The sequence below is a fragment of the Cheilinus undulatus genome, linkage group 8, assembly GCF_018320785.1.
Source record: "Cheilinus undulatus linkage group 8, ASM1832078v1, whole genome shotgun sequence".
In the NCBI taxonomy this organism is placed as follows: Eukaryota; Metazoa; Chordata; class Actinopteri; order Labriformes; family Labridae; genus Cheilinus; species Cheilinus undulatus.
In genome coordinates, this window is record NC_054872.1 from 27,159,873 (window position 1) to 27,187,687 (window position 27,815).

The 27,815-nt window shown below is 38.8% G+C and overlaps 1 protein-coding gene across 2 annotated transcripts; it reads left to right on the top strand.

Annotated features, from left to right (window-relative positions):
- Positions 1 to 733: 733 nt before the first annotated feature.
- On the top strand, positions 734 to 26,293 carry LOC121514240 (cingulin). 2 transcript variants are annotated; one of them, XM_041794354.1, is made up of 20 exons: positions 734 to 886; positions 9,267 to 10,157; positions 10,264 to 10,361; positions 10,490 to 10,559; positions 10,641 to 10,736; positions 13,745 to 13,866; positions 14,148 to 14,259; positions 14,530 to 14,742; positions 16,881 to 17,029; positions 17,852 to 17,972; positions 18,090 to 18,302; positions 18,463 to 18,684; positions 19,020 to 19,268; positions 19,381 to 19,551; positions 19,774 to 19,935; positions 20,245 to 20,418; positions 20,572 to 20,690; positions 23,475 to 23,583; positions 23,666 to 23,829; positions 24,369 to 26,293. In XM_041794354.1, exons 2-20 carry the CDS (start codon positions 9,291 to 9,293, stop codon positions 24,502 to 24,504), a joined length of 3,567 nt encoding a protein of 1,188 aa, XP_041650288.1. In that variant the 5' UTR covers positions 734 to 886; positions 9,267 to 9,290; the 3' UTR covers positions 24,505 to 26,293. The 2 variants fall into 2 exon arrangements, with proteins under 2 accessions (XP_041650288.1, XP_041650289.1); XM_041794355.1 differs by having other exon boundaries at positions 10,291 to 10,361.
- Positions 26,294 to 27,815: the final 1,522 nt, after the last annotated feature.

A 27,815-nucleotide genomic window follows, 5' to 3' on the forward strand; every position in this document is an offset into this window, starting at 1 on the left:
AAAAAATATGAGATAATGCAAAAGAGCCTCACAGGGAGCATTTAATGTAGAACATAATATAGCTTCTATAACTTTCTATTGCAAGATTTGTTGCTTATCAACATAACCAGGATATGACATTGCAGTAGTTTAAGTGTGGCTCAAACTAAGACTTATACAGTTAGAAGCTTCAAGTGGAAGAAAAAATCTTGAAAGACAGGCCAAATTTAGATTTTTTGTCAGTTCATCAATATGTCTCTCTTATACACAACATGAATTAACAGAATGCTAAGAAACTACACGTATTCATTCTTTTGCGTATCTTGGTAAGTCATGCAAGTACATGGGACATAAGGGCCTGAATCCAAAGGCCATGGGTGCTGCAGCTGAATACCAGCTGGTAGATACTTGCGCCATCTATTGGTGATTTGGAGTCATGTAACATAGTGATGCACCTTTCTATGTCCATCTCTGTTTTTATTATTTTGTTAGACGTGTCAGGACAAATTATTTTCTGGACAGTTCTGTTTATTTGATCTAAATCAAGACCTACGTTGATGAATCAAGGGTCAGCCACTTGTCCAGCACAATGAGTTAGTGACGTAAAGAATCCACCAATAGCAACCGAAGCTCGTACCTTAAGTCCCGCCTATACTATCTTTCTTTGTCCAATCATAGCGCTCCCACGGGGGAGGCTGGGCGGGACAGTTTCATCCCCAACAAAGGTAACAGGTTGCAGTCACCGCATTATGAACTTGTTGCCGTATGAATTTGACTAGAGTTGTTTTTCCTTCCACTTTATTTCCATGTGGACTTTAAAGAATACAATTAATAATACCTAAATTATCGTCAACATACAGGAAGCGAAGTTTCACAGAGAAGCGGAGCCCAAAGTTGAGAGAAAGAGGTAACTTTACGGTTGGTTTTGGTCTTCTTTTAACTAGACAGCTAAACCAGACAGACACGACCTGTCAGATACTTATGCTCTTCGTGGGAGGTTTTCAAATGTTATGTGTGGCTCATTTGTTTCCACAAGTTAGTTGTGTAATAATCTCTAACAGTACTGAGTCACAGACTTTGTGTTTGTTAGCATATTTAGCTCTGTAGCTAACGTTAGTTTGATAGGACAAGTACTCAAAGCTAACGTTAACATTAAGTCAACATAACTTTGTTTTCACATTGATGTTAAGAGAAATGAACAGCAGGAATGCATTCAGTGTACTCCCAGGGTGAATGTTTGTCACTGCGTGTATAATGCAATGCTTTTAAATGTCGTTCAAAGCTAGATAAAGTAATATTTATAAGCCGTTTCACTTCAGAAACTTCAGTTATCATTTTATCAGCTGTGTCTGCCAGCGCCCTGAGGGGTTTCACAGGAAAAACAATGCTCTAACACACTAACTAGACAGCTGAGGCTATGCTAAAACATTGTTGACAACTCTAAGGCTACTTGTGACTATTTTTTACTTTTAAGTTGTGGAAACTTTGCAGGATGATAATCGAATAACCTGAAAACTCAGTGCAATCTCTCAAAGGACCTTCATAGAGTAGGAGCTCTTCAGTTCAAAGCTGGACTCAGATGAAACTGATGATGCAGCAGGAATGAAGTGTATATTATAGTATTGAAGGTTGGTTTGAAGTACAATAATTATAATAATAGCTCTGGACTTCCTAAGCCCCTAAATATGCTGACACACTTTCATTTTATAACAGAGTGGACATGGCAGAAACGTTTGACCTAGCAGCCTTCATATCTCTGGACGGAGTGATAAAAGAAAGTCTAATATTACATTGTGCTGATAAAGTCCCATTAATCACATACGCTCACAGAGAGACAGTCAGCCTGTTTAAGTGAGAAGAACAGAGACAAACTAGAGGCAGGAATGTGGGTTAAATCAGGGAGGGGTGTATTTATGTGCTCCTGATATGGTGTCATTTATGTATTATTTGGTAACACTGAGGCCTTTCTTTGTTATGAAGATGGTGGTCTTTGGATTTGTGAAGAGCTGGAATAAATGGCTGTTTGTTTGAGTGTGAAAGAGGAGAGGAGGCAGGTTTGGAGAGGGATTGACCGCTGGGGAGAGGAAGAGGAGGGTTTTATGTGAAGAATGTAATAGAGAAGGAGAATACCCTGAGGACCGAGTGTCTGCCTGTCCTATAAGGACAGGGGGTGTGGGGAGCAGCTGTTTGTCCAGCAGAGTTTCTTAAACCTTACAGCTTCTACTTTCAAGGTTATTGTGGAGAGCATCATGAAAAACTTAGAAGGAAAGGGGTGAACTCAGATTGTCTGTGTTGGCCTCTTGTCACACTAAAGTAATGAATCAGATGGTTGATGGATCAGTTAGTCAACGAACGGCATTGTATCCACAATGGTTGTCATGAAACCAGATTTGATTTTTTTTTTCTAATTTTTTGCAATCTGTCTGATATTGTTTAAAGATCACTTATTAAAATAGCAATTTTGAAATGATGAAGATATGGTATTGAAAGGCATCTTAGTATTTAATTGAAAATCTTAATAAAAAATACATTATAGGTTCCAAAAAGGATTAAAATGTAATGAATTTTTAATAGAGGAAATGTAGGCTAATTGTTAAACTGGACAGAGGGTGCAGACTAGTGTTTTCATAAAGAGCGATTATAAGCAGGAAAGTTTACTTTTGACCTAATAAAACTAAAGATCTAGGATTGTTGATATTATGCCAACAACTGCCTCTTTTAACTGTTTATCACCACTTATATCTGCAGATTTTTACCACTTACGCCCTATTTTTGCAACTTCCAACCGCTTTTCACCATTTTTACCACGTTTAACCCATTTTTGCCACTTTCAACCGCTTTTCACCATTTTTACCACACATTTTTGCCACTTATACCTTATTTCTGCCACTTTCAACCGCTTTTCACCATTTTACCACACATTTTTGCAACTTTTACTCCATTTTTACCACTTTCAACCCATTTTTGCCACTTTCGACTGCTTTTCACTATTTTTACCACACGTTTTTGCCACTTACATAACCCATATTGCCACTTTCAACCAATTTTCACCATTTTTGCCACACATTTTTGCCACGTATAACCCATTTTACCACTTTCAACCACTTTTCATCTGCTTTAAGTGCCCTTTTCTTTAACCATTTTTAAACCCATTTTTGCAACTTTTTATCTGCTTTTCACCATTTTTATTTCCCAACTTTGCAACTTTTTTCCTTTCATAACCCATATATGCTGCTTCATCCCATTTCAGCCACTTACAACCTGTTTTTGGCCATTTTTAAACTGATTTTCACAACTAATTCTGCTGATTATTGCCACATGTAACCCATTTTTGCCTATATTTTGCAATTATTTAAATACTTTTCCCTTATTGTTATAACAGTTACTTCTACTTTATTCCCTGGTACCCTGATGTTTGTGCATATCATGACGTAGCTTTGAAGTCTGACATGACTCCATATGGTTTAGTCAATGTACCAGTCTACATTATTAACATTACAAATGAAAAAGTAATTTCTGTTTTTAAGAAAATGGGTTTACATTTGAAAAATGCTATATTGTAAGACAGTATAATTTAAAAGGTTAAATATAGAATATGGTTATCATAGCTTAACTTTACATAATCGTGATTTTCCCGATCTCCATCAGCCCCTCATTTGGCGGCTCCCAGAAATCCCCCCTTATAGGTGGCCTTGCCTTGGAGTGTTAAAGAGGAGATAAAACATCAATATCAGCCCTCATTTCACAATCAGTGCAACCATAGTTTTCAGTTTTTAATCTGTTAGTTCCTTGTGCAAGATGGAGAAATTAAGGTTCTTTTAAAATAATATTGTTTGACACTTTTCTGGTCATGCACTGGCTGATGATTTCCTTGTGCAACCATCAGTCTCTCGTGCTCTCTCCGGCTGTATGATTTTGGGCCAGGGATAATCTGAAGTCATGACCACACTGACTGTGAGTCAGCAGAGGCAATTTCACGACACCACACTTTGCTGTCGTTCATTTTCCAGCACAGCCGTTCTAATATCCTAATTATATTTTCCATCCCATCTCTGATCTTAACAGGGAAGCCACTCCGATTCAATTTACCGTGCGAAAATTCAATTTGAGGCCAGAGGCTGTGGGTCCATCAGTGTAACTGCAGGCAGGGAAAGCATTACTGGCAACAGAATTAAAAAAAAAAAACAAGGGTTATACTTTTAACTGAGTAAGCCAACCTGAATTAAGCTGAGCTGGTGTTTAAATCACGTCATGTTAAAGCTAAAAGTTTGGAGTTAAGTCTTTTCCTTGTAGCCTGTTTGTGGAGGTAAAGGGCAGCAGCTATCACCCAATAAGTCATGATTATCTTATATTTGAAAACCAGTGTTTCTGTTTTTTTTACCAGCAGTCCAAAACTCAGATACTGTTGATTAGCTGTAATAGACATAACTATCCCAAATTGTTCACACTTTCTGTCAAATGAAAGGAGTGCACACTGACATGTAAATTATCCAAACCAGGGACTGTAAAGCCAAATAGACCACAGGGAGACTTGTTTGCTATCCTCCTTTGTGTGTTAAAAAAGGTTTGTTTATTTTAGATAGGTGTGTAAAGACATTAGCTTTAGGGAGAAACCTTGAAGAAGGACAAAAAAGTCATTGTTGCGACAAACTTATTATAATCAGATAGATAGTGTTAGGGCGGGAATGATGGAGCATGGGATCATTTTAGCATTCCCAGAATTGCTGCCCTCATTTTCTGCCCCACATCAGCAGGACAAAAGGATGGGTTCCCCCTCACCCCTGCCTCTGTGGGAGTTGGTTATGCATTCTTCCTCAGTGATGTAAGCAAAATTAAAGTCATGTAGAGATGCAGATGAGCACTTGGCACTGTTTATCTTTACAGATTGCCCATCTCTGGATCAGCCTTCCTTCTAAAATCAATGGACATGGTCTTCTGCGCTCTTCGTTTGGCGTGTCTGTGGCGCTTTCAGGGCCTGACATGTTTGCTTGACCTTGCTGTGAAGACAGTGGGCTGCAGACTTCATGCTCAACTGCACAAATGTGTTGTGACACGGTGCTTCCTCTGCGACTCCCATAGGGTGGAATAAAAATCGACCTAACGGAGCACGTCTGACGCGCAGGTCTGTCTGTTGACGATGCCGATGCACCACAAGTACAGAGATACCCTCAAAGGTCGTTGGTGTCATGTTGCTTTGCCTGCTGCCAGCTGAGACATTTTTCCTTTACGTATTTATATGAAAAACACCTTCATAGCACCTTTCAGACTATCTCACTTTACTTCATTATCTACTGAGACTCGGCTTGGTTTTTGGCTGCATCTACAGTGCTTAACAAATTTATCAGACCACCACCCAAAGTAAGGTTTATGCCACAGCTGCCCTAAATGAACAGCATTGGTAATTACCAAAATCATTTTTTAATGTTTCTGCAATGGTTAATACACCAATATGTAGAAGCTTTTTAACCGAAATGATATTCTTTTGATATGACAGGTGGTCTAATAAATTTGTTAAGCACTGTACATCTCTCCAAAATCTGTCCAGAAACATCAGAATTAGCGTGTAGGCGTCAGTGCAAGACAGAGTTTTTTATTGGATGGTTACTTTTGTAGGCAGTCATTTGTGTGTCCAAGGAGAAGGGGCTGTGCAGGATTTTATCACACTAGCCACTGATAAGAGAAGAAAAGCTGAGTGTCGCTTTTCACTCTCTTTCTCTCGCTTCACCCTCCCTCCTTTTCAGCCTCTCGGCAGGCCCACTTTCTGTCTCTCACCTTGGAAAGTCAAGAGAGGGAGGGGAAGGTGCAGAGACCAGGAGGGGGTGTTGTAATAGGTTTGGAGTGAGTTTAATGAACCATACCAGTGTAATGACATGGGGATGAGGTCTCATAATGTCACACAAGGCGTGGAAGTAGTATCAGGAAGTCCAGCTTTTGATCATTGGTAGTGGTGAATAAGGTGCACCACTGTCTGTGCAGTAGCCGTGATTACACATAGTTTCTGAGTTACTCATCTGCAGCTGTCAGAGTATAGAAAAAGGGAGGATCAGGGAGTGTAACACCTTTTAGAGTAAATACATGAAAAATATTCTCACTAGTTGCCATGAAACTTGTTTTATTTAAGCATAAGAGGATTAGAATCTGTCTGGGAAACTTCACAAAGTTGGGAAAAGCTTTGGAGAAAGTGATATGTGGGCGTGTGCTTTCAGGTTAATGACTAATGGAGTGCACAGAGGTTAAAGTCCACACACATGCTGCCAACAACCAGAAACTGAGTGTTACGCCCATAAATCTGTGTGCTGGTTTTGTTCAAAACAAAGCTGGGCTTGTGGTATTAAGCTTTGATAAATGAGAGATATTTCTGACAATTGTCAAGATATTCTGTTTGATTTCATGAATGAAATGAGCTGTGGTCTTAGATTCTACTGTAGCAGTTTGTCCTTTCTTAGTTATCTGTATCAGCTGTTGTGAGTAAAGCCTGACTGATACCGGATTCAATAGGCTGAGACGGATATCAGTATTTCATGATATTGCATGATATTAGATTTTTACCGATATACATTTTGCCAGTGTTTCCAAACTCATTTTAGCCAATACTGATACCAAAAAATATACTCCTGTTTATTGTTGAGAACACTAAGTGTCTCCTGTGCAAAGAGAGGCTGAGTCAAGCAAAGCTGAGAGAGGAGCAGGAAGTAGACAGTCTGGTAGTTGTTTTACATTTGGGGCTTCACTCAGAATCTTCAGAGCTCACAGTGGGCCTCCTCGGGTGTGTAGCACCCTTGGCAGCAACCTGTACCAGATTATATTTAGCTGATATTTAAGGCTGAAATATGATTTAGACTACTGATGTGTACGGCCGATACACAGGCTTTAAATACAGGCAGAAATATTTATATCTGCCGATACCAATATTTCACTTCACAATAATACCTGCTGATACTGATATTGTGCCAATAATATCTGCATCCTTTCTCTGAACAGAATTGTTGTAAACATAGGCATTTAACCCAAACAAAAATTCAATACCACAGTTCCTTTTATAATTGTTATTTAAAGTAGTGGTTCCTAAAGTGGGGGTCAGGACCCATTGGGGGGTCGCCAGACACTGAAGGGAGGTCACGGGATGCTTTCCAAAAAACAAAGTGAAATTTGAATAATTTAAAGTGGTATGATTTATCCCTTATCGTGAAAGATACCCTTAAAATGAGTTATATTTTAAATAAAACAGAGGTATCAAGCAAGATTTGTGCTTAAATTTAAGTCATGTGTGCAAAATGCCCTTAATGTACATTTTTACTGAATGCTCGGTGCGACATTGTATGCTTTAATCACCTCCAGGGATGGTGGGGGTTCCTGAACTTTCCTGAACAATAAGGTTGTCAAAGTTTTTGATAGTTAGATATTTTTCAACACAACATAATCAGCTGTTTCAGAAAAAAAAATACTTCGGATCTTTGTTTTCGGGTGAAAGCTTCCAAAAATTGAGAAGACACTGTCGAAACCAGCGGTGGGAAACTGGCAGCCTCCACCTCACTCAATGTGGCCCCAAGGTCACTTTTAATTACCAATCAATCATATATGATTATTGTATTTCATTTAAGAAAACAGGACAAAATTTGTCATGAAAGCAGTAAAACAGAAACATTGCTCTTTTAGTCTTTGACTACTGGTACATAGTTAGTTCTTTTATTTCATTTTTTTTATTTGATCAAAGAAATTGAAATATTTATTGTTATTTTTCAATTTCAGCTTTATTCTATTTTTCTTTATAAATTCATTTTCAATTAATTTTGTTTTTATTTAGTTCTTTTTCTTTATGTCTTATTATAGATTTTATTGGATGCAGGTTTTTTCAAGTTTCTTTGTATGCATCACTAAATGTTTTGTAAGAAATTAAGGAGACTGACAAGTGACTATTATGGTGACTGCATTGAAAATGCAGATTAAAATTGATTCAAAGCTGTGTTTATCTCAATAAATTAACATCTTTATTTGCACTACAGTATAAAAACATAAATGTTTGTATAATAAGCAATCATCAGCGATCAATCTGTAACAATTTTGGCCCTTTGTCATTGTCTATAGAATTATTCAGTCCTGTTGGTAATCAAAGCTGCACATCCCTGGTCTAAATTTTTGAAAAATTTTGCTGCTGAATTGCTGTCATTGTATTTGTATGATTGCCTGCAACTTGGGGACATTAGAACCAAGATACTGGACAATGTTGGATGGATGTCTTTTTTGTTAACAGATCTGACCATTAATTGATTTTATCATTTTATTGTATTTTAATCTGGTAACATGACAAATCTGGTTTCTAAGTACTTACAATGCAGGCTCACTAGATATGACACAGAGCAGCTAAAAAATCAGTGTGTATTGCAGCCATTCAGCTCAAACATGCTACCATATCTAGCAACAAAAACCAAGCTGGTACCGCCAGCTTTGAACATTATTTCCTCACACTTATGTCAGAAACATCTGGATTAAAATCCAGAACATGCTGTAAAGTAAAGCAGCCTTATGTGGTGCTGGTTTGTTTGGAAAGAAGCATAAATTCAATAGGGGTTGACCGATATTGAATTTTCAGCGCTGATACTGATTATCAGTAATTAATGAGACTGATAATGGATACATCCCACAACAGAGGCAAAGTAGTGCTCTTTTTCATTAATAAATTTTATTGATTACTGGTCAAATAAAATGCACATACAGATAATCTACCAAGTGCCAATTATTGGCCTTGATAATCAGCCTGGCCAACAATCCATCTACCCCTAAAATTTAAGGCAACAAGTGACCTACTGTAAGTGGGTGTCAGGACTCTAGTCATCTCTTTCATTTGGCATGTACGATTACGCAGAAAAATATGAACTTTTTAACCTTTTTTGGTCATTCACTTTGGATGAAAACATTTACCAAACTAGAGGAAATGTTGTTTAATAATGTTACATTCATTACATGTGTAATAATGCATGTTTATCAACTGTTTATCATGTTTTATGTAATTAAAATATATTAACCACTATTTTGGCATCTTTTAATCTGAGAGAGGATCATAACTAGTTGTATTTTCATTAAATTGCAACCAAATAGTCTGACAGCATGGCAGTTTTACCCAGGTTTTTAAAAGAGAGAAAACATTGCTTATTTAGTGAAAATAACAGTTCTTATTGACTGTGGTAATTCAGATTTTTATGATATGGTTATTATTATGAATGTTCATATTGCAGTAACAGTAAACTAGCAAAAACCTAACCTCAACCTTTCTCCCTTTTTTGTCTTAGCCTTCTCTCTGCTCTGGCACCAGCATGAGCATCCCATCATCAGGTCGGAAGACTCCAGTGGACTATGGCGTCCAGATCCGCTTCATCAATGACCTGAGCGGCGGGGACCAGCCAGGGCCGAAGCCTAAGCCCAAGACCAAGACTCAGACCACCTCCAAATATGGTGTAGCAGTCAGGGTGCAGGGCATTGCTGGGCAGCCATACTTAGTCCTGAAAGATGGAGAGAAAGGAGACTCTTATGGAGTCCAGCTCAGAACACAGTACCCGTCTGGTTACAGCAGCCTCCCCCGAAGGAGAGAGAACACAGGGACACAAGGGGAAGACAATGGGGGAGGACAGGGAGGAGCACTACGCCGTGCTCAGTCTCATGGCTCACTGCTAGACAGGGATGGAGAGGGAGGGACGGGGGAGGAGGACTTTCAGCTGTCTAGGCCACCAGGTGATGGGAAGTCTGGGAGTTATGGGAACCTGGATGGAGGAATTGGGGCGAGGGGGGAGAAGGAGCGGGGCCGACGTGTTGGTGGTAGAGAGGAAGACGTTGAGAGGAATATGTGGGAAGGCTCATATAGAGCAGGGCTCAACGGGTCAGTGGGATCAGTAAGGAGTGATCATTCCTATCCTGATCATCCTCAGCAAACCAGTCAGACTCTGATTAACAGACACTTAAACAGGTTTGATGGTGGAACTACCGCAGTCCAGCAGAGAGTACAAGATCCTAGGGATACATCTCCTCTCCTCACTCCAAACCCTTACTCCTCACCCCCATCCTCCACTCATAGCAGTCTGGGACGCGGCCAGAGCACTGGCACTGCATATCCTCTACAATCAGCCAATCAATGGTCTTCACCAGGGAGATCCAGCACTGTGGAGGCCACGTCGACTGAGGCTCAAGTAAGAGAGAAACAAGTGTAGTGCTATGTCATCAATATGTCAGTGAGTTCCAAACACCACACAGCATGCAGCATTGCAAGAGTAGTTTTCTGATCTGTATCTTAAGGTGACTCCTGACCTTTTACTGGACCAGGGTCAGAGTGCAGAGATGAGCAGTGAGGAGGAGGAGTTCATGCAGACTATTTACAACATCCTGAGACAAGGGTATGGACCTATGTGTTATACGATCCAAGAACATTTAGATTTTTATTACATTAAAGTGGTGAAATGTTAGATCACCATTATTAATTAAATAGATTTCTTTTAAATTTGGCTTTTTTGTCTCTTATCAGGTCAACCGAGAGTGATGTTATCATCAAACACAAAGTCAAAATCATCCTTCAGAGGATTCAGAATCTGAAGGTTTGTATTTTTCATTACTCCTGATTCTGTCTGAGGCTGTTTTGCCCTTGTTTTTATCTAAATGTACTTTTTCCTCAACAGCCTAAAGACAGGGCACAGGAAGAGTGGTTGAGAGAAAAGAGGAAGCTTGAAAGAAAGGTGGCAGAACTAAACGCTGCTCTACAAGCAGAAAGAAGTGTAAGTATTACACAAATTAATGTGGTTTGGCATTTACACCATCAGTTGTATCTGTGCAATCTAATTTAACCCAATACAACAGTTCTACCTTAAATTCTACTTTTATGAGGTGTCCACATTTTTATTGTATTATTAACATGGTTAGAAAGTTGATTTTGCTTTAGATTTATTAGTGGAGTCATAGTAAAATGTAGTATGTTTTTTTTTAATTTAATCAGCAATGTTGAGATTAAAAGTCTCTCTCTTTAAGAGTGTCCTTGCTCAGGCAGGCAGTTTCTGACAGACAATGAGCAACCATACATACAAGCATAATAACACATTAAAAAACATGAAGTAATTAGATAAGCAAATATTTGTCAGGCAAAACATCTGCAGCCAGATGTGTCTGCCTCCAAGTCATTCAGTATCCTCTTTAAAGCACCCAATGAGACCAGCTAATTAAGTTTCAGGTCTTTTTGTAATTAATTCCAAGCAAAGGCAGCCGCACATTTAGATGTTTTTTCCTTAGTTTATGTCTGACCTTTAGAATAGACAGTAAAGAGAGGATGTGAAGATTATGAGTCTCTGTGCCCTCCTTACTGTTATGGCTTGCAAGGTATGAAGAAAGTAGACTGAAACTAGCCTTTTTTAATAAGAACATGCCAGTGCTGTAGTCATGTTTATACAACAAACATTGATGTGTGATTGTTTTACAAATAGTGATAAACTTCAGAGCTCCCTGATAATGCATCCAGAGCAGGTACTGTACTATAGTAAAGTGCATTGAATTTAAAGGTGTTCCTTATATTTTGCCCACTCTGTAAGCATTCATGAGGAGTGTTGAATATTGCCCACCTTTCAGTGTAATCTACTTCATAACCCCTAATAATGTCTGTAATTGTAATTCAGTCAGGACCACTTTGTCAAGACACACATGATTTGTGTTTTAACATTTTTTTAATTAGCAATTATTAAATTGCTCTTATTGCCATTATGTATTTTTGCCATTGTGGCTGTACTGGGATCCCCCTGCCCTTCCGCTAGTCTACGTGGAAAGCATCCAGCAGGAAGAGCACATGATCTTGCCTTTCGCAGATCCTGCCTCAGGCTGAAAGAGAAGCAGCAAAACACCCAGATCAGAGCAAAATAAAGAAGTAGCTGGGGTGGAGGAAGATTGCAAGAAGCAGAATGCAGAGGGATCAGCAAAGCGTAGCCAGGCTTGAGCAGTTGAAATATGGCAACATGATGAGGGCTTGCGTGAGAACAACTGATCTCAATCGTATGGCAGCACTTAGCTTGACTCTCTGACCAGCCTGAACTAATGGCATATGCTCAATTTTTAAAAAAAAGAAGATTGCTCTGATGGCATCTCATCTACAAAACAAGAATGCACAAACCTGCAACAAAGGCCTTATTACGTCAGTTCTTTGCTGCAACTTATTGAAATTGGATGATTTCCCATGACATACATCTCTCACGGCACTTAAGTGTGCTGTAATACAGTGGTTGAAAACCATGGATTCAAGGTATAGTCATCACCTTTTCTGCTAGGAATGAAATGATAAAAAAAAGCAATAGTTTTTAGGGGTTTTTTTTTAGTTTTTTTTTTTTTTTTTTTAATTTCACTGATTGCCTTGGTTACTGCCAGAAATGAGAAAAGCAATCTAAAGTCAGACAGTTAGATCTTGCCATACGATAAAATAAATAAAAAGGTAAAAATGAATATTCACCCACTTTAAAGGGACTGGCCAAAATCAGAGGGGTCCAGCCAATTGGTGCTAGTGGTCCCATAATTAATGAAATGGGGAGCATCTCAGTGCCTCAAGTGATCATACTATGAAAATACCTGTGTCTGGAAGGTACGGTCATTGGTTCATCAGTATTCCTGACTGCCATTACACCATGAAGACAAAAGAACACTCCAAGCAACTTAAAGAAAAGGTTGTTGAAAACTTTAAGTCAGGGGATTGACACAAAAAAAATGCCCAAGGCACCGAACATCCCTCAGAGTTCAGGTAAATCCATCATCAAGAAACGGAAGAAATATGGCACATGTGCTAGATCAAGCTGTCCTCAGCTGCAAGAAGGAGAATAGTGAGAGAGGCCACCAAGACACCTATGACTACTCTATACTCTATACTTACTTTTACAGTCCTTAATTTATTTTGAATGTCTTGAATATGTACATATTAGTTGTATGATATTATCAGCACTGTAAGGATTAGGTATGTTTATAAAGAGTTTGAAGAGTTGAGTGTAATTCAGATATCAACAAAAACTGCCTTGTACATGTAAAATGTATGTTTAAACTCCTGTATCAGATAGCACTAGACTGCCTAGCCATAGTTTAATCATTTTAAGGCCTCAAAAACCAAATTAAAGTACTTTTTTTTTCAAATAGAGAGTAGACAAAATGGTAGGACTGCAATAGTTTTGTGTTGCTCCTGTAGCTCAGATGCCTTGGACAACCCACCAAACTACTCCAAATTCCCTTTGCTAATTGAAACTGGCCTCTACAAGAGGAATTTAACATTCACAGATTAGTATGCCTCTTAAAATCAGCTCCAAGTTCACGGTCCACTGCTGATACCTCACATAAAAACTCCTCCAGGCCTACTCGAAGTGAGAGTTCCAGCTATCTAAAGAAATAAATCAGCTGTTGGATGGTTGGAGAAGGAAACTGTCCTCAGAGTTTTTATCTCTTTTAAACTAATCTAACCAGGAGGGCTGGGGGTTCCTTGGAGTGTGCTTCAGATTAATCCTCAGATTAATCCCTAAAGCCTTCTGGGCCAGTCAGAGGTGCACACACACAATAATCTAACTCCAATAATGACTCATTATATGTCGGTTTAAAGAAGGTGGGCAGGTCTTAATCTTTAATAGCTCCTAAGAACTTAATCCCTTATGCATATTGATCGGTGGGCCACTGCTTAAACATTTCCTCAAAGCCCATTGTTTGTCCCAGCAGAGCTACCTGATGTCTAATGTTTCCCTGCTCTCATTTATTCATCATGTCTGCTCGTGTGCAGGACTCTGTTAGCAATTCTGATCCCATTCTGAAAGCTGAGCTCGAGTCCTGCCTGGATGAAAACCTGCAGCTCCAGGAGATGCTGGACCGGAAGAAGAAAGAATTAAATGACACACAATCAGAGTGAGAACACAAAAGCATACAGTGCACTCATTCAAACACACTAATACACAAACACAGAGGGGAAAGCAGGAAGAAGCATGGCACTATTGTCCGTCAGTCTTGGTTGGCTGGAGTAAGAGGGCAGCATGATAAGCCCACTTTGTTTTCAAGCACACACAATCCTCACAATTTCATGCAACAAGAAGTTACTATAACTAATTCACATGACTAACACAAGTGTGTCAGGGTCATTTAAGTGCAAATAATCACTGCGCTTTGTGTATGCCCTCTTTTCCTTGCAGGCTGACTCAGCTGCGCATGGATAGGGAGAATGCGGAGGCAAGGGTCCGAGAGATGGAGGACCAGCTGGCTGAGTTTCAGGATGAACTGAGGAGAGAAAGCAGCAACAAGACGGTAGAGCAGAGAACCAAGCTTAAAATAACACTGAAATAGAAACACAGGAGCTATCCACTTAAAATACAGGATATAAAAGGCTCCTCTGAAAAGCTTTTTTAATGGTTGTAAATTTTAAAGAGACAAAAGCTTTTATAGCTCAAGTAATATTTTCTTTAGTTCCTGTTGGGATAAAATTGCACAGACCTAGTATGTATTAAAATACCACGCTGCACAAGGCTGTAAATTCAGGAGTATCATGTTAATAGGGTATATTCCCATCGTCTGCAGGATCTGATGTCTTGTCAGACGCAGCTGATGGAGGTTTGCCAGCTGAAACAGAAGCTGGAGGAGACGCTGAGGCAGAGAGAGAGGGAGCTAACAGCTCTTAAAGGAGCACTGAAAGAGGAGGTTGCAACACACGACAAAGAGATCGAGGCACTACGGGAACAGTACAGGGCTGACATGGAGAAGCTCCGCGGCAGCATGGAGCAGGTGTCTCAGGTGTGAGCACGAACACGGCCGCCAGATTATCATTTCTTCAAACTGACTTTACAGTAGAGTTGTCCTAATACCAGAATATTGTATTTCAATAGAATAATTGTGAAAATGAATATATAGGTATACCTGTTTTGATAAAAGGGCAACAAAACATGAAAAAAGGTGGTTAACTTATAGGCCTTTCAAATCAGCAGGGCTCCATGCCAGATCCAGGTTCCAAACCGGCTGGCACATTCAAACTGAAAAAAAAAGGTTTAAAATCTGAAAAGCTGGTTCTCAGCTGGAACAAAAATTAGTTAATTCTTCCTTGCGAACCGTGACATCATGATTGGCTGGTCATATTTAAGTTGTAAAGACGTGTTGAAAATGGAGAAAAAGTTGTCTGCTGAGGAGACAAAATGTTTGGTTGCAAAATGTTTGGCATCTGCAGAATTCCAGGTGAAGCTGGAGAGTAGTAGAAAAGCAAGTAATACGCCAAACTTGTGGAAGAGATAGTGAAGGCTGGGTTAAACTGAACACCAGACCAAATAATTAATAAACCTGAGTAACATCCTCCCACTAACCCTAACCCTAACCCTAAGCCCCAAGGTTCTGAGACTTCATAACACAGCCAGAACCGTGTCTGTCTTAAAGCACTATTAGTTAATTTAGATCCCAACCTGCACATTAAAAAGGGTCACTGAACACATACCAAAATATTAGTATTTTGTAGTAGTAATACATAGTATTATTATGTTAATAGTAATAAGAGACAAAATAAGAATATTTTCCTAGAAATAATATCTACCCAAAATAGAACAGTCCCTCTGAATTATCTGAAGTGCATGGTGGGAGTTTTTGCTCTGACTCTATATTCTTACTGTCTTGTTTGGGTTATTTTATTGGTGCCATTATTTACTCCGGAGGGGGAAGCTGTGCTTAGTCCTCAGGTTGGAATATAATCAAAAACTTTTAAGGAAAAGTTGACGTCATGAACCCTCCCTCACATCAAAGCTGAAGTACTGGCATATTTCTGAGACCTTAAAAGCTTGACTTCTGTAAAACAATCAGGAAGATAAAATCCATTTTCTTTGTGACTGCTTGATTGTCACTAATTCAGCACTTGCTCTTATTTGATCTCCCCTTGCTGTCTGCTGTCTCCTCCTTTCTCTCTTTCGCTCTCTCTCTTTTCTGTTACTCCCATAGTTCAGGTAATACACATAAAAATAACAGATAATTTATCACATGAAGTATGTAGAATCAAAAAACTACTAGTTTCAACAATTTTTCAATGATATGACTTCAGAATTTATTAAGATTCATGCAAAAATGAGCAAACAAACTCTTGAGCCAAGACCGCAGGAGCAAAACTTACCTCCTGCTTGTCATTTTCTCATCTTTTGCAGTGGCAATATTTCTGTCCTAGCATAATGTTTAGCTTGTAGACCAACCATGTCTCAATTACAGATACCTTGACCAATGTCAGTGATTTTGTTGAGATCCCTCATAGCCCCACAGGTTTAGTTTCACTGTGAATTTTGTTGCAAATATGTCAGGATTCTTTTAAAGAGTTGCTTTATTAATTTTTGCTGTCAGTTAGATTGACATGCTAGTGATTGTTTTGAATAGTTTGCTGGTCCACCTTTTTTCAAAATGTAGAAACTAAACAAAAAAAAGCTTCATACACAGGAGGGCTCAACAGCACAGAGCTACAGCAGGCTTTTCACACCAGATTACCACAGGGAAAACCTTGATAATGGCTGTTCTAACCAATGGTTAGCAGTCTATTTCTGACATTAACAAGGTCAGGTTTGTGAATTGTATTCTTAAAAATAAATCTGCTATTTATTGTGTTAATTTATTTTAATTTCATCAAAGTTTTTCCAGTTGCATCCATATTCACATATTTGTTCACAGGTATACCTAGAGCATGTTCCATGTGAACTTCCTGTCAGCGATCGATACAATGATAAAATTCTAGTGAAAAGAAAGGATCACAAGAGATAAAGTTATATGAACAAGTGCATTAAATATATCCGGCCCTGATGCACTAAATGTCTCAGATCTGTTGTAGAATGATTAATCCATCAGCCCTTAATTATGTCTATGAAAATGAGGTTAATAATGAAATATGCCCTTACTTATTCTGTCTTATGTTTTAGTCTCATGCAGGGATTGAAGCAGAGCGTTTGCGGGTAAATGCATCCATTCGCTCCCTTCAGCAGCAGCTAGAGGACTGTAGAGACGAGAGCAGCCACTGGATGGAGCAGTTTCACGCCACCAGAGATGAACTTCGAACTACTAAACAAGAGTGAGTCTTTAGAAACCCATGTTGTTTTTAAAGAGGTCCTTTTAGTGTTACCTACATGTGTTTTACTCGTCTAGTCATTACTTGGACATGGATTCTGTCGGGTTCTTTTCATGGTTTGTCTTTGTACCTGCTGTACTACTAATGTGTTTCAATCTCTTCTCCCTCATTCCACCTGGTCACTGTTTCTCCCTCTTTCTGTCAGAGAGCCACCCAGCAGCCCTAAAACACAGTGAGAGTCACTAAGAAGTAACATTTGTGTTTAGTTGTGCAGAGCCGTAGATGTGGTTAGCTGTGCTAACTGTCTGTCTGTAGTTTGAAGGCAATCCACACCTGCAGTCTGATTATAGCATCTGAATAATCTAAATTTAAACATATAGCAGGAAACCCTCCACCTTGAAGCTATGCTTCCAGATGGGAATATGGTTAAGCAGGAATTACACTGAGGTCAGTCACAGCCTAGAGCATTATTTTTACTTTTGGCTATTTGTTTCTTTATTAAACGCAAAAACTCTAAAGAAATGAATGAGTGGTGTGGACGGCCATCAGTTTCTTTGTTTCTTTGTCTTTCCTAGGCCTTTTTGTTTTGAATACACTGTATCTGATCTTTTTTATGTGCTAACAGTAAATGATGATTTAATGCCTGTTGTCTAAAGATAGATTAATGACTGATATGCTCACTGACTACATCAAAGTAGACTAAGCCAGTAAGTCATGAATCACTATTACAATCCACCTGCTGCCGTTCAGATAATCAAGCAGTGCTTACAAAAGCTGTATATGTAGTTGCTCTTTTAGACTTACTGTACTGGATCTCCTTTTTAGACTTCTGCAGAATCGTCTGGAAAAAGAGGAATCAGAGGAGGAACTGAAGGAGCTACAGGAGAAAGTGAGCACCATGAAACAGCAGATACCAGACCCCAGCACCACACAGTCCCTCAACCAGGTGCAGCAAATAAATATTCAACCTCAGTTGATCTACAACATTTTGGGGGCTGATAAATTGGTGTATTTGATGAACTAAAGTGCATTTGCTTATCAAGCTGTCTGTGTTTTTGCTCAGAAACTCCAGCAATGCAACGCCGAACTACAGAAAGCAAAGTCTGAGGTGGAGAAGCAAAGGACGGAGTTTGATAAGAAAGTAATGGAGGTCATCTCCATCAAAAAGTCTCACCAGAACCAGGAAGCAGAGCTGAAGTATGAGATTAATAGACTAAAGGACCAATTGCAGAGGGCCAAAGATGACTTTGCAAAAGCACAGGAGAAAAACAAAAAGGTTAGCTACATTCGAAATAGATTTAAACAAAGTTAATAGTTCGGTTTTGATATTGGTTAAGATGTAAAAAATATTCTTCAAACATTGCTTGGTTAGTATTTTTATTCTAATCTATCCTATCTTTTCTGTTATATTTGTTTATATTTCTTCCTGCCTTTAGCTCCCAAACCCAGCTATCATCACCGAGCTGGAGCAGAAGCTTGATGAGACACGCAGTGAAGCGAACCAGCTCAAAGAGAAACTCTCACTGGCAGAGGAGGAAGCAAAGGCCACAGACACACGTCTAATTAGAGCTCAGATTGACATTAAAACACTCGAAGACGCCCAGCAGGAGCAAGAGGGGGCCAACGCACGCCTCAGAGAGAAACTGTCACGTCTAGAGGTAGATTTCATACTCTCACACACAGTAGACTTAAAGCTGAAGTGCACTGATGCAGTTGATGGAAGCCCATGTGCACACAGTGATCCAGTAACATAGCGTCCCTATGTCAGTGTTTCTCCTTAGTTTGTTTAATGTATCATCCTAGGCTATCACTTTTATTGTTTTTTAGTCATTTGTATCATGTTTCAGTAGGTTTTGAATGGTTTTGTTTGTTTCAAGATGCATTTGTTTTGTGATTTATGTATAGATGCCACTATCTCACTAGCTACAAATAAATGAGCCTGAACCTGAAGAGTTATTTTGCTGTGATTTGGTATCTTCTCTGATTTCTTCAGGCTCAGCTGCAGATGAATGCCACAGAGAACTCCGAGGCAGAGCTCGCCCTCCACACTGAGGCCCGAGCATTGAGATCAGAGCTGGATGAAACCAAGAGAAAAGCTTCCAGACTGAGCCAGGAGCAGCAAGAGCTGAGCCAGCGTCTGGAGGACTCCGAGAAGGAGAAGGAGACACTGAAAGAGACCATCAGCCAGCTGGAGGAGACAGAACAACAGCAAGGGAGAGCTCTGGAGAAACTCAACAAAGAGGTAAAAAAGCAAAACTTACTTTTAAAACAAAAGCTTAATTAGTTTTAAACACCTCCTCATCAGAGGCTTTAGAGCACAAATAAGATTCCCCCTGTTTGTTTGTCTCTGTCAGCATGCATCTCTGACCACATCCTCAAGAGAGGAGATGCAGGCTCTCAGGGTTCAGCTGGAGGAGCAGAGAGAGAGGGCACGCAAGGAAATGCAGGAGGCGCAGCGTCACGGAACTGACGCTCAGAGTGAATTGGAAAGAAATCGCATAAACCTACGGAAACTGGAGGAAGAGGTGTGTTTTTAGTGTTTATCTACATGCTCGCTTACTTTCTTGGCCTGTTACTTTCATAAGAAAATTATGTTTGGCCTGCCTGTTTTTTTTTATAGTTGTGACAGATAAAATTCATGGGTGCACGCTCGAATACTTGTATTTATGTATCCACATGCAAAACAATACAGTGATGATGATCCTGTGTGGCATTTCTGTGTCTAATATTATGATAAATCTGACTAGATGTCACGACACAAGAAGGAGCTTCTGCTGGCGTGTGAGGAGAGAGACAACCACCAGCTGGATAAAGAGCTTCTCTCAAACCGACTGCGCCACCTGGAGGGGGAGCTGGAGGCCGGCAAGAACGGCCTCAATGAGAAAACCAGGGAGATTCGCATCCTGGAGGTAAAATAAGCACAAATGCTCAGCTTATGATCAGAGAAAATAAACTGTCATTACAGTGCTTATACAGTAATAGCTCTGATCTGCATCTAGTGTTAGCATAGCTGTCTCTGCTTCTGTTTTGTTGTTATCTGTAATTCAAACCAACACAGTTGAAATAAAAAACCCTCAGAGCTGCTTAATATGCATTATCAAAAAGTAAAGCCAGCCAACAGTATTTGAATATGAACACTTTTTGCATAAGGGCTCATACAGATCATGTTTTATACTTTTTTTACATCTAATAAAGGTTTTTGTTGTTGTGTCTCTCAGGACAAGCTGAAGCGTTTAGAGTTGGAAGTGGAGGAGGAGAGGAGCAGTGCAGAGATGATGGCAGACAGAGTAAACAGGAGCAGAGATCAGATTGATCAGCTCCGCTCTGAGCTCATGCAGGAGAGATCATCCAAACAGGATCTGGAGCTGGACAAGAACTCCATGGAGAGACATGTAAATACAAACAAACCACATTTTTTTTCACCTAACATCATAATCAGAAACTGGAGACCTCTGTCTGTTCTTGCACGTTCCTTTCTATAACATAGAGACTGATAATATTAAATGTGTTTTTAATCTGTTGTTTGTGTGCGTCTGACCTTGTAGTTGAAGGAGCTGAGGAGTCGTGTGGCTGACATGGAGGGCCAGTCTCGCTCTTCGGTTGGAGTCCAGCAGCTGGAGAACAAGATCCAGGAACTGGAGGAGCGCCTACGGAGTGAGGAAAGGTACACAGCAACAGATCAACATTTTTTTCTGGACTGGATTTTTCCTCCTTTATGTATATTTTGTTGAACGTTTTTGAATAGAGCCATATAAAGTCTGATCAACTTTAGCAAAAGCGAAGCTGTTGGTATTATTGTTGATTTACAGGTTATACTTCTACATTGCAGCATACTCTAAATTTGAAATCAGAGCCATCACTCTTACAGCTGATTTGTCAATCTTAAAAAAGTATTTCCAGCAGTGGCTTTGTCAGTGATGTCAAGTTTTGAGTAGTGCTATTTCCTTGTGATCATTAAGCACAGTGTGTAAATTCCACTGCCAGGGGTCTCTCAGTCAAAATAATAACAAAAGATGACAAGTGAGTTACGGTGCCAAGCTCTTGACACCTCTATTGCATAATCCTCAATTTAAATGTAGGACTTTGTTTAGTAAAAGTTATACTCCATAAGATGTATTTACTGAAATTTGTGAACTGTCTTCACTTTATTGATACATTTCACATGATTGAAAGAGAAAAGCTGCAAAAGATTGCCTTGTTGGTTAATGCTGCAGGCAAAAAGCCTACCGTTTTAACAAGAAAAACCAATTTTGACAGCTTTTTTCCCTTATTAATTTATCCCTCACAAAAATTGTGTTTTACTGTTTTGTAAATATTCCTTATAGAGTGCAGTTTTTATTTAACAGTGCTCATTATACAACAGAACAGGTCAGAGCTGCGCCATATATCTTTATTCAACTTGCAAATATCTAGTGGGACCACAGTGCTACAGAGGTGGGGATGGAGTCTCAATTTGGGGGGGGGCTCCATCAACAGAACAGACAAGCAAAAGCAGTGAATAGTTTTATTACATCACAATTAAGCAGCGCAAAACATGAATGACCGTTACTGAGACGCCACCTCTGTCAGAATGGAAGTGCTGTAATTTGCTGATGCAACCTATTTCCAGTTTTGTTTCATTTTCAACTTCAACTTTGTTCATAAAAACGTCTGATAGTTACGATAATGATATATCTATACTGTAAACACTGAAGACTAAGAAACATTTCATAAATAAAACAGACCCATTTTAGAAATGGCAGGGGGAATGGCGGTTCACTTTAGCTTTGTTAGCTTTAGCTAAATCTAACATTACTTTGCTAGCACTCTAGTTATGTGAGCTTTAGCAAACATAGCCAGAGATAAAGTAACTAAACTGAGCACAAAAAGTAAGGAAATTTGTGTTTGGTAGATTATTTCTTTGTTGCAACAAAGCTTCTTAGCAATAAATCTTATGGAAAGCCTGTTTATTTCCCTTTTAAATGGTGCCACGTTTGTAAGGAACATGCATTTGTGGGATGAGCAGCAGAGCTGAGTATGTGGGCTGCACCCATGAAAAATTGTCAAATCTTCTCTGCCAATGCCAAACAGCTTTTTTTGCTGTTGCAAAAATTGACTCTTGTTTTGAGCTTGAGAAGGAGGTGCCAGGCTGTTGTGGCTGTGTACACACTACTGAGGCTCCTGTTTGTTAAATGAATAAATTGTTGAATTGCCAATATGTCTTGTTTCGTCAAACTTCAATCATCCAATCCACCAAACACACCAAACACCAAACAAGAGTCAATGGCAGAATAAGGCTTCATACCTGGCCCAGTTCTTTTTTCATTATATATGCTCCCCTTGGGACCTATTTAAAAAAAATATGACATTTCATTTCATTTCATTTCTATGCTGACGATACACAGCCGTATTTAACACTGAAAATCTGAGCTTCCAGCGCCTTAGGCCCACTGCTGGACTGTCTGAGAGACATTAAAGCCTTGATGGCTCTCAATGTTCCTAAGCTAAATGAGAATAAGACTGAAGTTGTTGTCTTTGGACCCCATGGCGGCTGTACCAGCCCCAGTGCTGTCAGTGATCTGTCCACTCTTGAGCCCTTTCTAAAAGACTGCCAAAAATTTGGGGGTGTTCATGTTTTTCTTTTTTTTAAATCATCTTCATCTTTTAACCAAGGTCAAGTCCTTTTTATCTTTTCATGATTTTGAGAAGGTTATGCATGCTTTTATCATGACTCGTCTCGATTATTGTAATGCACTTTATTTTGGTGCCAGCCAAACCTCTCTTAATTGTTTACAACTTGTTCAAAACACCGCAGCTTGTCTTTTAACTGGTCGACATAAATATGACCACATTTCCCTCATTTTAGCCTCTCTTCACTGGCTTCTGGTGCATTTTAGGATTGATTTTAAAATTTTGTTATTAACTTATAAGTCTCTAAACGGGCTTGCTCCTCCCTTTCTTTCCATATTTTATCTCAGACTCTCAGATCCTCTGACCAGTGTCCTCTGACCGTCCCGAGGTCAAGGTTGAAGCTCAGGGGTGACCGAGCTTTTTCAGTAGCTGCGCCAAAGCTCTGGAATGCTCTTCCTCCTCATGTTCGACTGTCCCCCTCTCTGCCTGTCTTTAAATCAAACTTAAAAATGCTTTTTTCAGCTCTGCTTAAGGATTTGACTTTTATTCCTTTCTGTTTTTGTTGATCCATTTATGTCCTCCAGTTTTTACTTCGGTGCTACGTCTGCGTTTTATTGTTTGTTTTATTGTTTTAAATTTTTACTGTTCAGCACTTTGGTCAGCACTTTGTTGTTTTTAAATGTGCTTTATAAATAAATTTGGATTGGACTGGATTGGATTGGATCAGACAGGTAGCTAATGTTGGGCTGCACAAAGTTTTGACAGGAGCTTAGATGAAGAATGTTACTTATTAACCTGCAAACATTTCTTGCTCTCTTCCTCTTGTGTGTTTGTAAAGGGAGAAAAACTCTGTGTTTGCATCTCAGCGGCGTCTGGAGAGGAAATTAAAGGAGCTGAACATGGCTCTGGATGAGGAGAGACAAACCAACTCCGAACAGATTGACCAGGTAGACACATTCACCTCCTACTTCAGGTCAGTGTTTGAACATAAAAGTGTACAATCAAACCTTATTTTAACTGTCGTTGCAGCTCTCTCTAAGGGTGAAGGCTCTAAAGAGGCAGGTGGATGAAGGAGAGACGGAGTTGGAGAGAATCGAGGGACTCAGGAGGAAGGCTCAGAGAGACATGGAGGAACAGATGGAGCTCAAAGAGGCCTTGCAGGGCCGAGTCACTGCTCTGGAGACTGAGCTCAAGTGAGCATTTCCCTTTTGTCTCTTATTTAGTTACTCACAGTGTGAGCTTTTGGTAAGGATTATGCAACTCACTTCCTGGCAGCCAAATTAACACAGTGAATATGTGTGAGTGAGCAAAGAGAGAAAAAACACGTTCCCCTTCATTTTGTCACAGAAGGAATAAAAGTGAATGTAAATGACGCTTTTTGCTGTGAACCTAGATTCCTCAGCTGTTAGACACACTTAGAGACACCTGGTAGAGACTCACACAGACTCCCTGAGGGACGGTATTTTACAACAGGATGCGTGTAAAACAGATCTACAGTCACCCAAGTGTCAAGAGGTGTTACGTAAAAAATTAGCACATTACTCATGTGCCATAGGGAAACTGAAATCCTCCTTCTAGATGTAAGAAAATCCAGCCTGTTCCCTTTGTGTGCCAGCAGAGGGAGCTCTATGATTTTCATGCAACACTAACTAATGCAAATTTTAATTAAACCGTGTTCTTACATCTTATAATGCTATGCTATAATGTTGTTAATGATGACTTTGTGTCACAGGAGAAAGACTCAGGCAGCAATGAGGCCCACTTTGGATTCATCAGCTCTCAGCTCAGATGACGACGACAGCCTGTACGATCCCTCCACCATCACCTCCATCCTCACTGAGAGCAACCTGCAGACCAGCTCCTGTTAAAAAAAAGCACTTCTGGGACTGGGTAAGGGTGGGACAACGTAGCACTGTATAGGAGAAAAAAAAATGAAAGTGAAACTTAGCTTCTGTTAAGACTGGGAGTGAAGCCAACAGGCGATGTAGTCTAAAGGGAATTGGAGACAGAGGAGATAAAGGACATAAAAGTAGAGGTCAGTGGGGGATGATTTTTCCTCTGCAGAGAATTAGAGGAAGGAAAACATCCTCTGCAATCAAAAGAATTTCCTACAGTCTGCGACCCACTCAGATGTACTCTATGATACAGTGGGAAGAATATCATTGCATTAATACAAAACAAGAGCAAGCCCACTTCTAAGGAGTCAAAATAAAATCTAAAACACTACAACACTGAGCTTCTAGGAGAGACACTAAGTTTAGAGCACAGAAAAACATAAAAAGACAATACCTCTTGTATTTTTAGAAAAAAAAATACATCAAGTCAGACCATTTCTGAGACTTGAGGTGCCAAGTTTTGCTTTGACTGGATATTAAACAATGTTAAGTCCTTAGCATGGATAGTTTACTTGTAAATATTTGTTTTCTGTAAACAGATGTCAACTGACTAAGCTCACAAATCTGTCCCTTTGCATGCACTAGTATAACAAAGCACTACTGAAAACATGGACCAAACACTGACACTTGTTGCACAAGAAAATGAACGATTAAATACTAATCAAACTTTGTATGCTGATTATCTGTGCTTAACCAAATTTAATGGTTTGATACTGAAAATAAATATGTGCAGTATGATGAAATATTTCTATGCTGAATAATAGTTTTAGATTAGAGTTCATTCCACTGTTCATTCTTTATCACATGGTACACTGTTCAGACTGTTAAAGCTCCTGTGAGGACCTTTTGGTGTGTTGATTTTGGTGCCCCCTGTGGAAAAAGCAGTAACTTCTTGGTCTTTGCTGGTTTTGTCCTGCCCATGTGTAAATGGTGCTTTCCAGTTGATAATCATTTGACCAGACACCTACCCCCCATCAGCTGTTTTAAGGCACAAAATATAACCACATAAAAATTAACAATCTTACTAATATTGTTTTATTTAAGCTCATATAGAGGCATCAGTGTTTATTTCAGTCTGATTCATGACCAAAAAAAGTCTTTACAGGAGCTTTAAAGAATATGACACTTATGATATTTTATTGTGTTTTCTTGCACACAACACTGAATTACAGTTGTAAAAGAAACCACATGTTCTAAATGTTTTGGTTATCTATGTTGATGAATGACTTGGTAAAATCTTTATAGTCTGAATCTGTTTCCTGGAGATCACAGACTGTTACTGTGACTGTTACTGGTTTACAACTTAGAGCACAGAGAGATCTCTGTGAGAATATCACAGGCTGTGAAAGTGATTTTCTACTGTAAGGCCAAAATAACTTTGTCTGATTAAAAATATTGTGTGTTTATTTGTAGATCCTGCACTATTTCTATGCATTCCCTGACATTAACTCACTGAAATACATGTATGCTCACCATTTCATTATGATGCCTTATAACTGTTTGAAAATTAATGTTTTAATTGACTTATTTCTGATTTTTGTAAAGTGTTTATATTTAACATTTATAGACTGTTGTGGCTGATTTTTGTAAACATTTCTGAACAATCAGTTTGAGTTATAACTGTATTTCAGTTTTCTGAACTTTAATGTTAATCACTATCATTACAGTGAAACTGGAAATTGTAATTTGATTTTTTGAACTTATGATTTTTTTTCAAGATGTATTAGGTACAAACTTGTTGACTGTAAAAACACTGACTGTACTTCACATGATAGATTTTTTTTTCCTATTGAATATAAATCTAGCAATAATAAAATATTCAGTAAATTCTTCGCTTTTTTTCCTTGCAATAACTGCAGATGATAGTTGAGTACTTGAACTACGTATTTTCGATGTTGCATTTGTTCATTTGATTTACTGACCGTTCCAGTAAACTGCCTATGTAATATTTAAAATAAAATGTAGTACACCTACTATTTTGTGTTTTAGACAGCCTAAATACCAGTATAAGGAGGAAACAAATTTTACGAGGCTAAAATTCCTTTTTTGGGGGGGGGCACCACGTGTTATGACTAAAAATATATAACTGCCCAGTAATGTATTAAACCAAAAACATAATACACACTTGCAGAACATAGAAAGGCAATACATTTCCCATGAATATGAAAGCAATTTTTTCATTGATAAGTTATACCCTTTTTCCCACAAATGTTATAACTTTACATTTGCAGGAATTTATTACACTTGTGAGATTATAGAAATCTCCTGCTTTCAAAAATTGTAATTATTTCCCACAAATGTACTATAAACACAAAAGCTAAATGTTTGTGATCATCGTTTGTTGTAGCCGTTCTTACAACTGCCAGTGGGTTAAAGTCAGCTTAAGCTCATGTCACATCAAAAATGTAGTGGTGGCAACTTTTTTTTGTTTGTTTGTTTGTTTTTTTTGCCAGGAAACAGGAAGTAGTTTTATCAGAGACTTTAAACCCTGATAGAACCAGGGATCTTAGCAGAGTGGATTTAAAGGTGCCACAATAGGGCCCTGAGAAAATAATGATGACATACAGAAACATTTTCACCAAGACTGTTTTTGTTGTTTTATGACAACTTCAATTCCCCGTAGACTCAAAATTTGTCTTTAAGTCTCAGGAATTTTGTGCCCTGTTGTATGTTTAAGACACAGAAATTTTCTTTAATTGGGAGATGCACAGCCTTGTCCCGTGAGTTTTGTTCACATGAAAAAAAACATTTTTGTTTTTTTCGGCTCTCTGAAGTGTAAAATTTCCTATATTTAGAGCTGAAGAATTCCCACTGAGGGCTTGATTAAAGAACACCTTGGATGTAGCAGAATATCCCAAGATTGAGATCAATCTTCTTCTTTTCTCATTCAATTTTTTGTTCTTAGATTCATGGCTCTAGTTATGGCAACTACTACTATGGTAGTTATGTTGCTGTAGGCAACTACTATTACTATTTGTGGGATTATTACATTTCAAGATGCAAATTTGTATTACGTTTGTGGTTTATAACATTTATGGGCAATTATTATGTTTGAAGGTGTTACAACACATCAAGTTTAAAAATAACAATGTATAATTGATTTCTCATAGTTAATCTGCAGGTTCCATCAGTTATGTAAAACTGAATTTTTGCACTTTAGCTGATTTCTAATAAAACAGTCTACAACCTTTATCAGCATCAAAAGACACAATGAAACTTCTTCAGTTTTGTGAATGAATTCACTGAGGAGTTGGTTGGGACCTAAAACAGAGCGAAAAATAAAT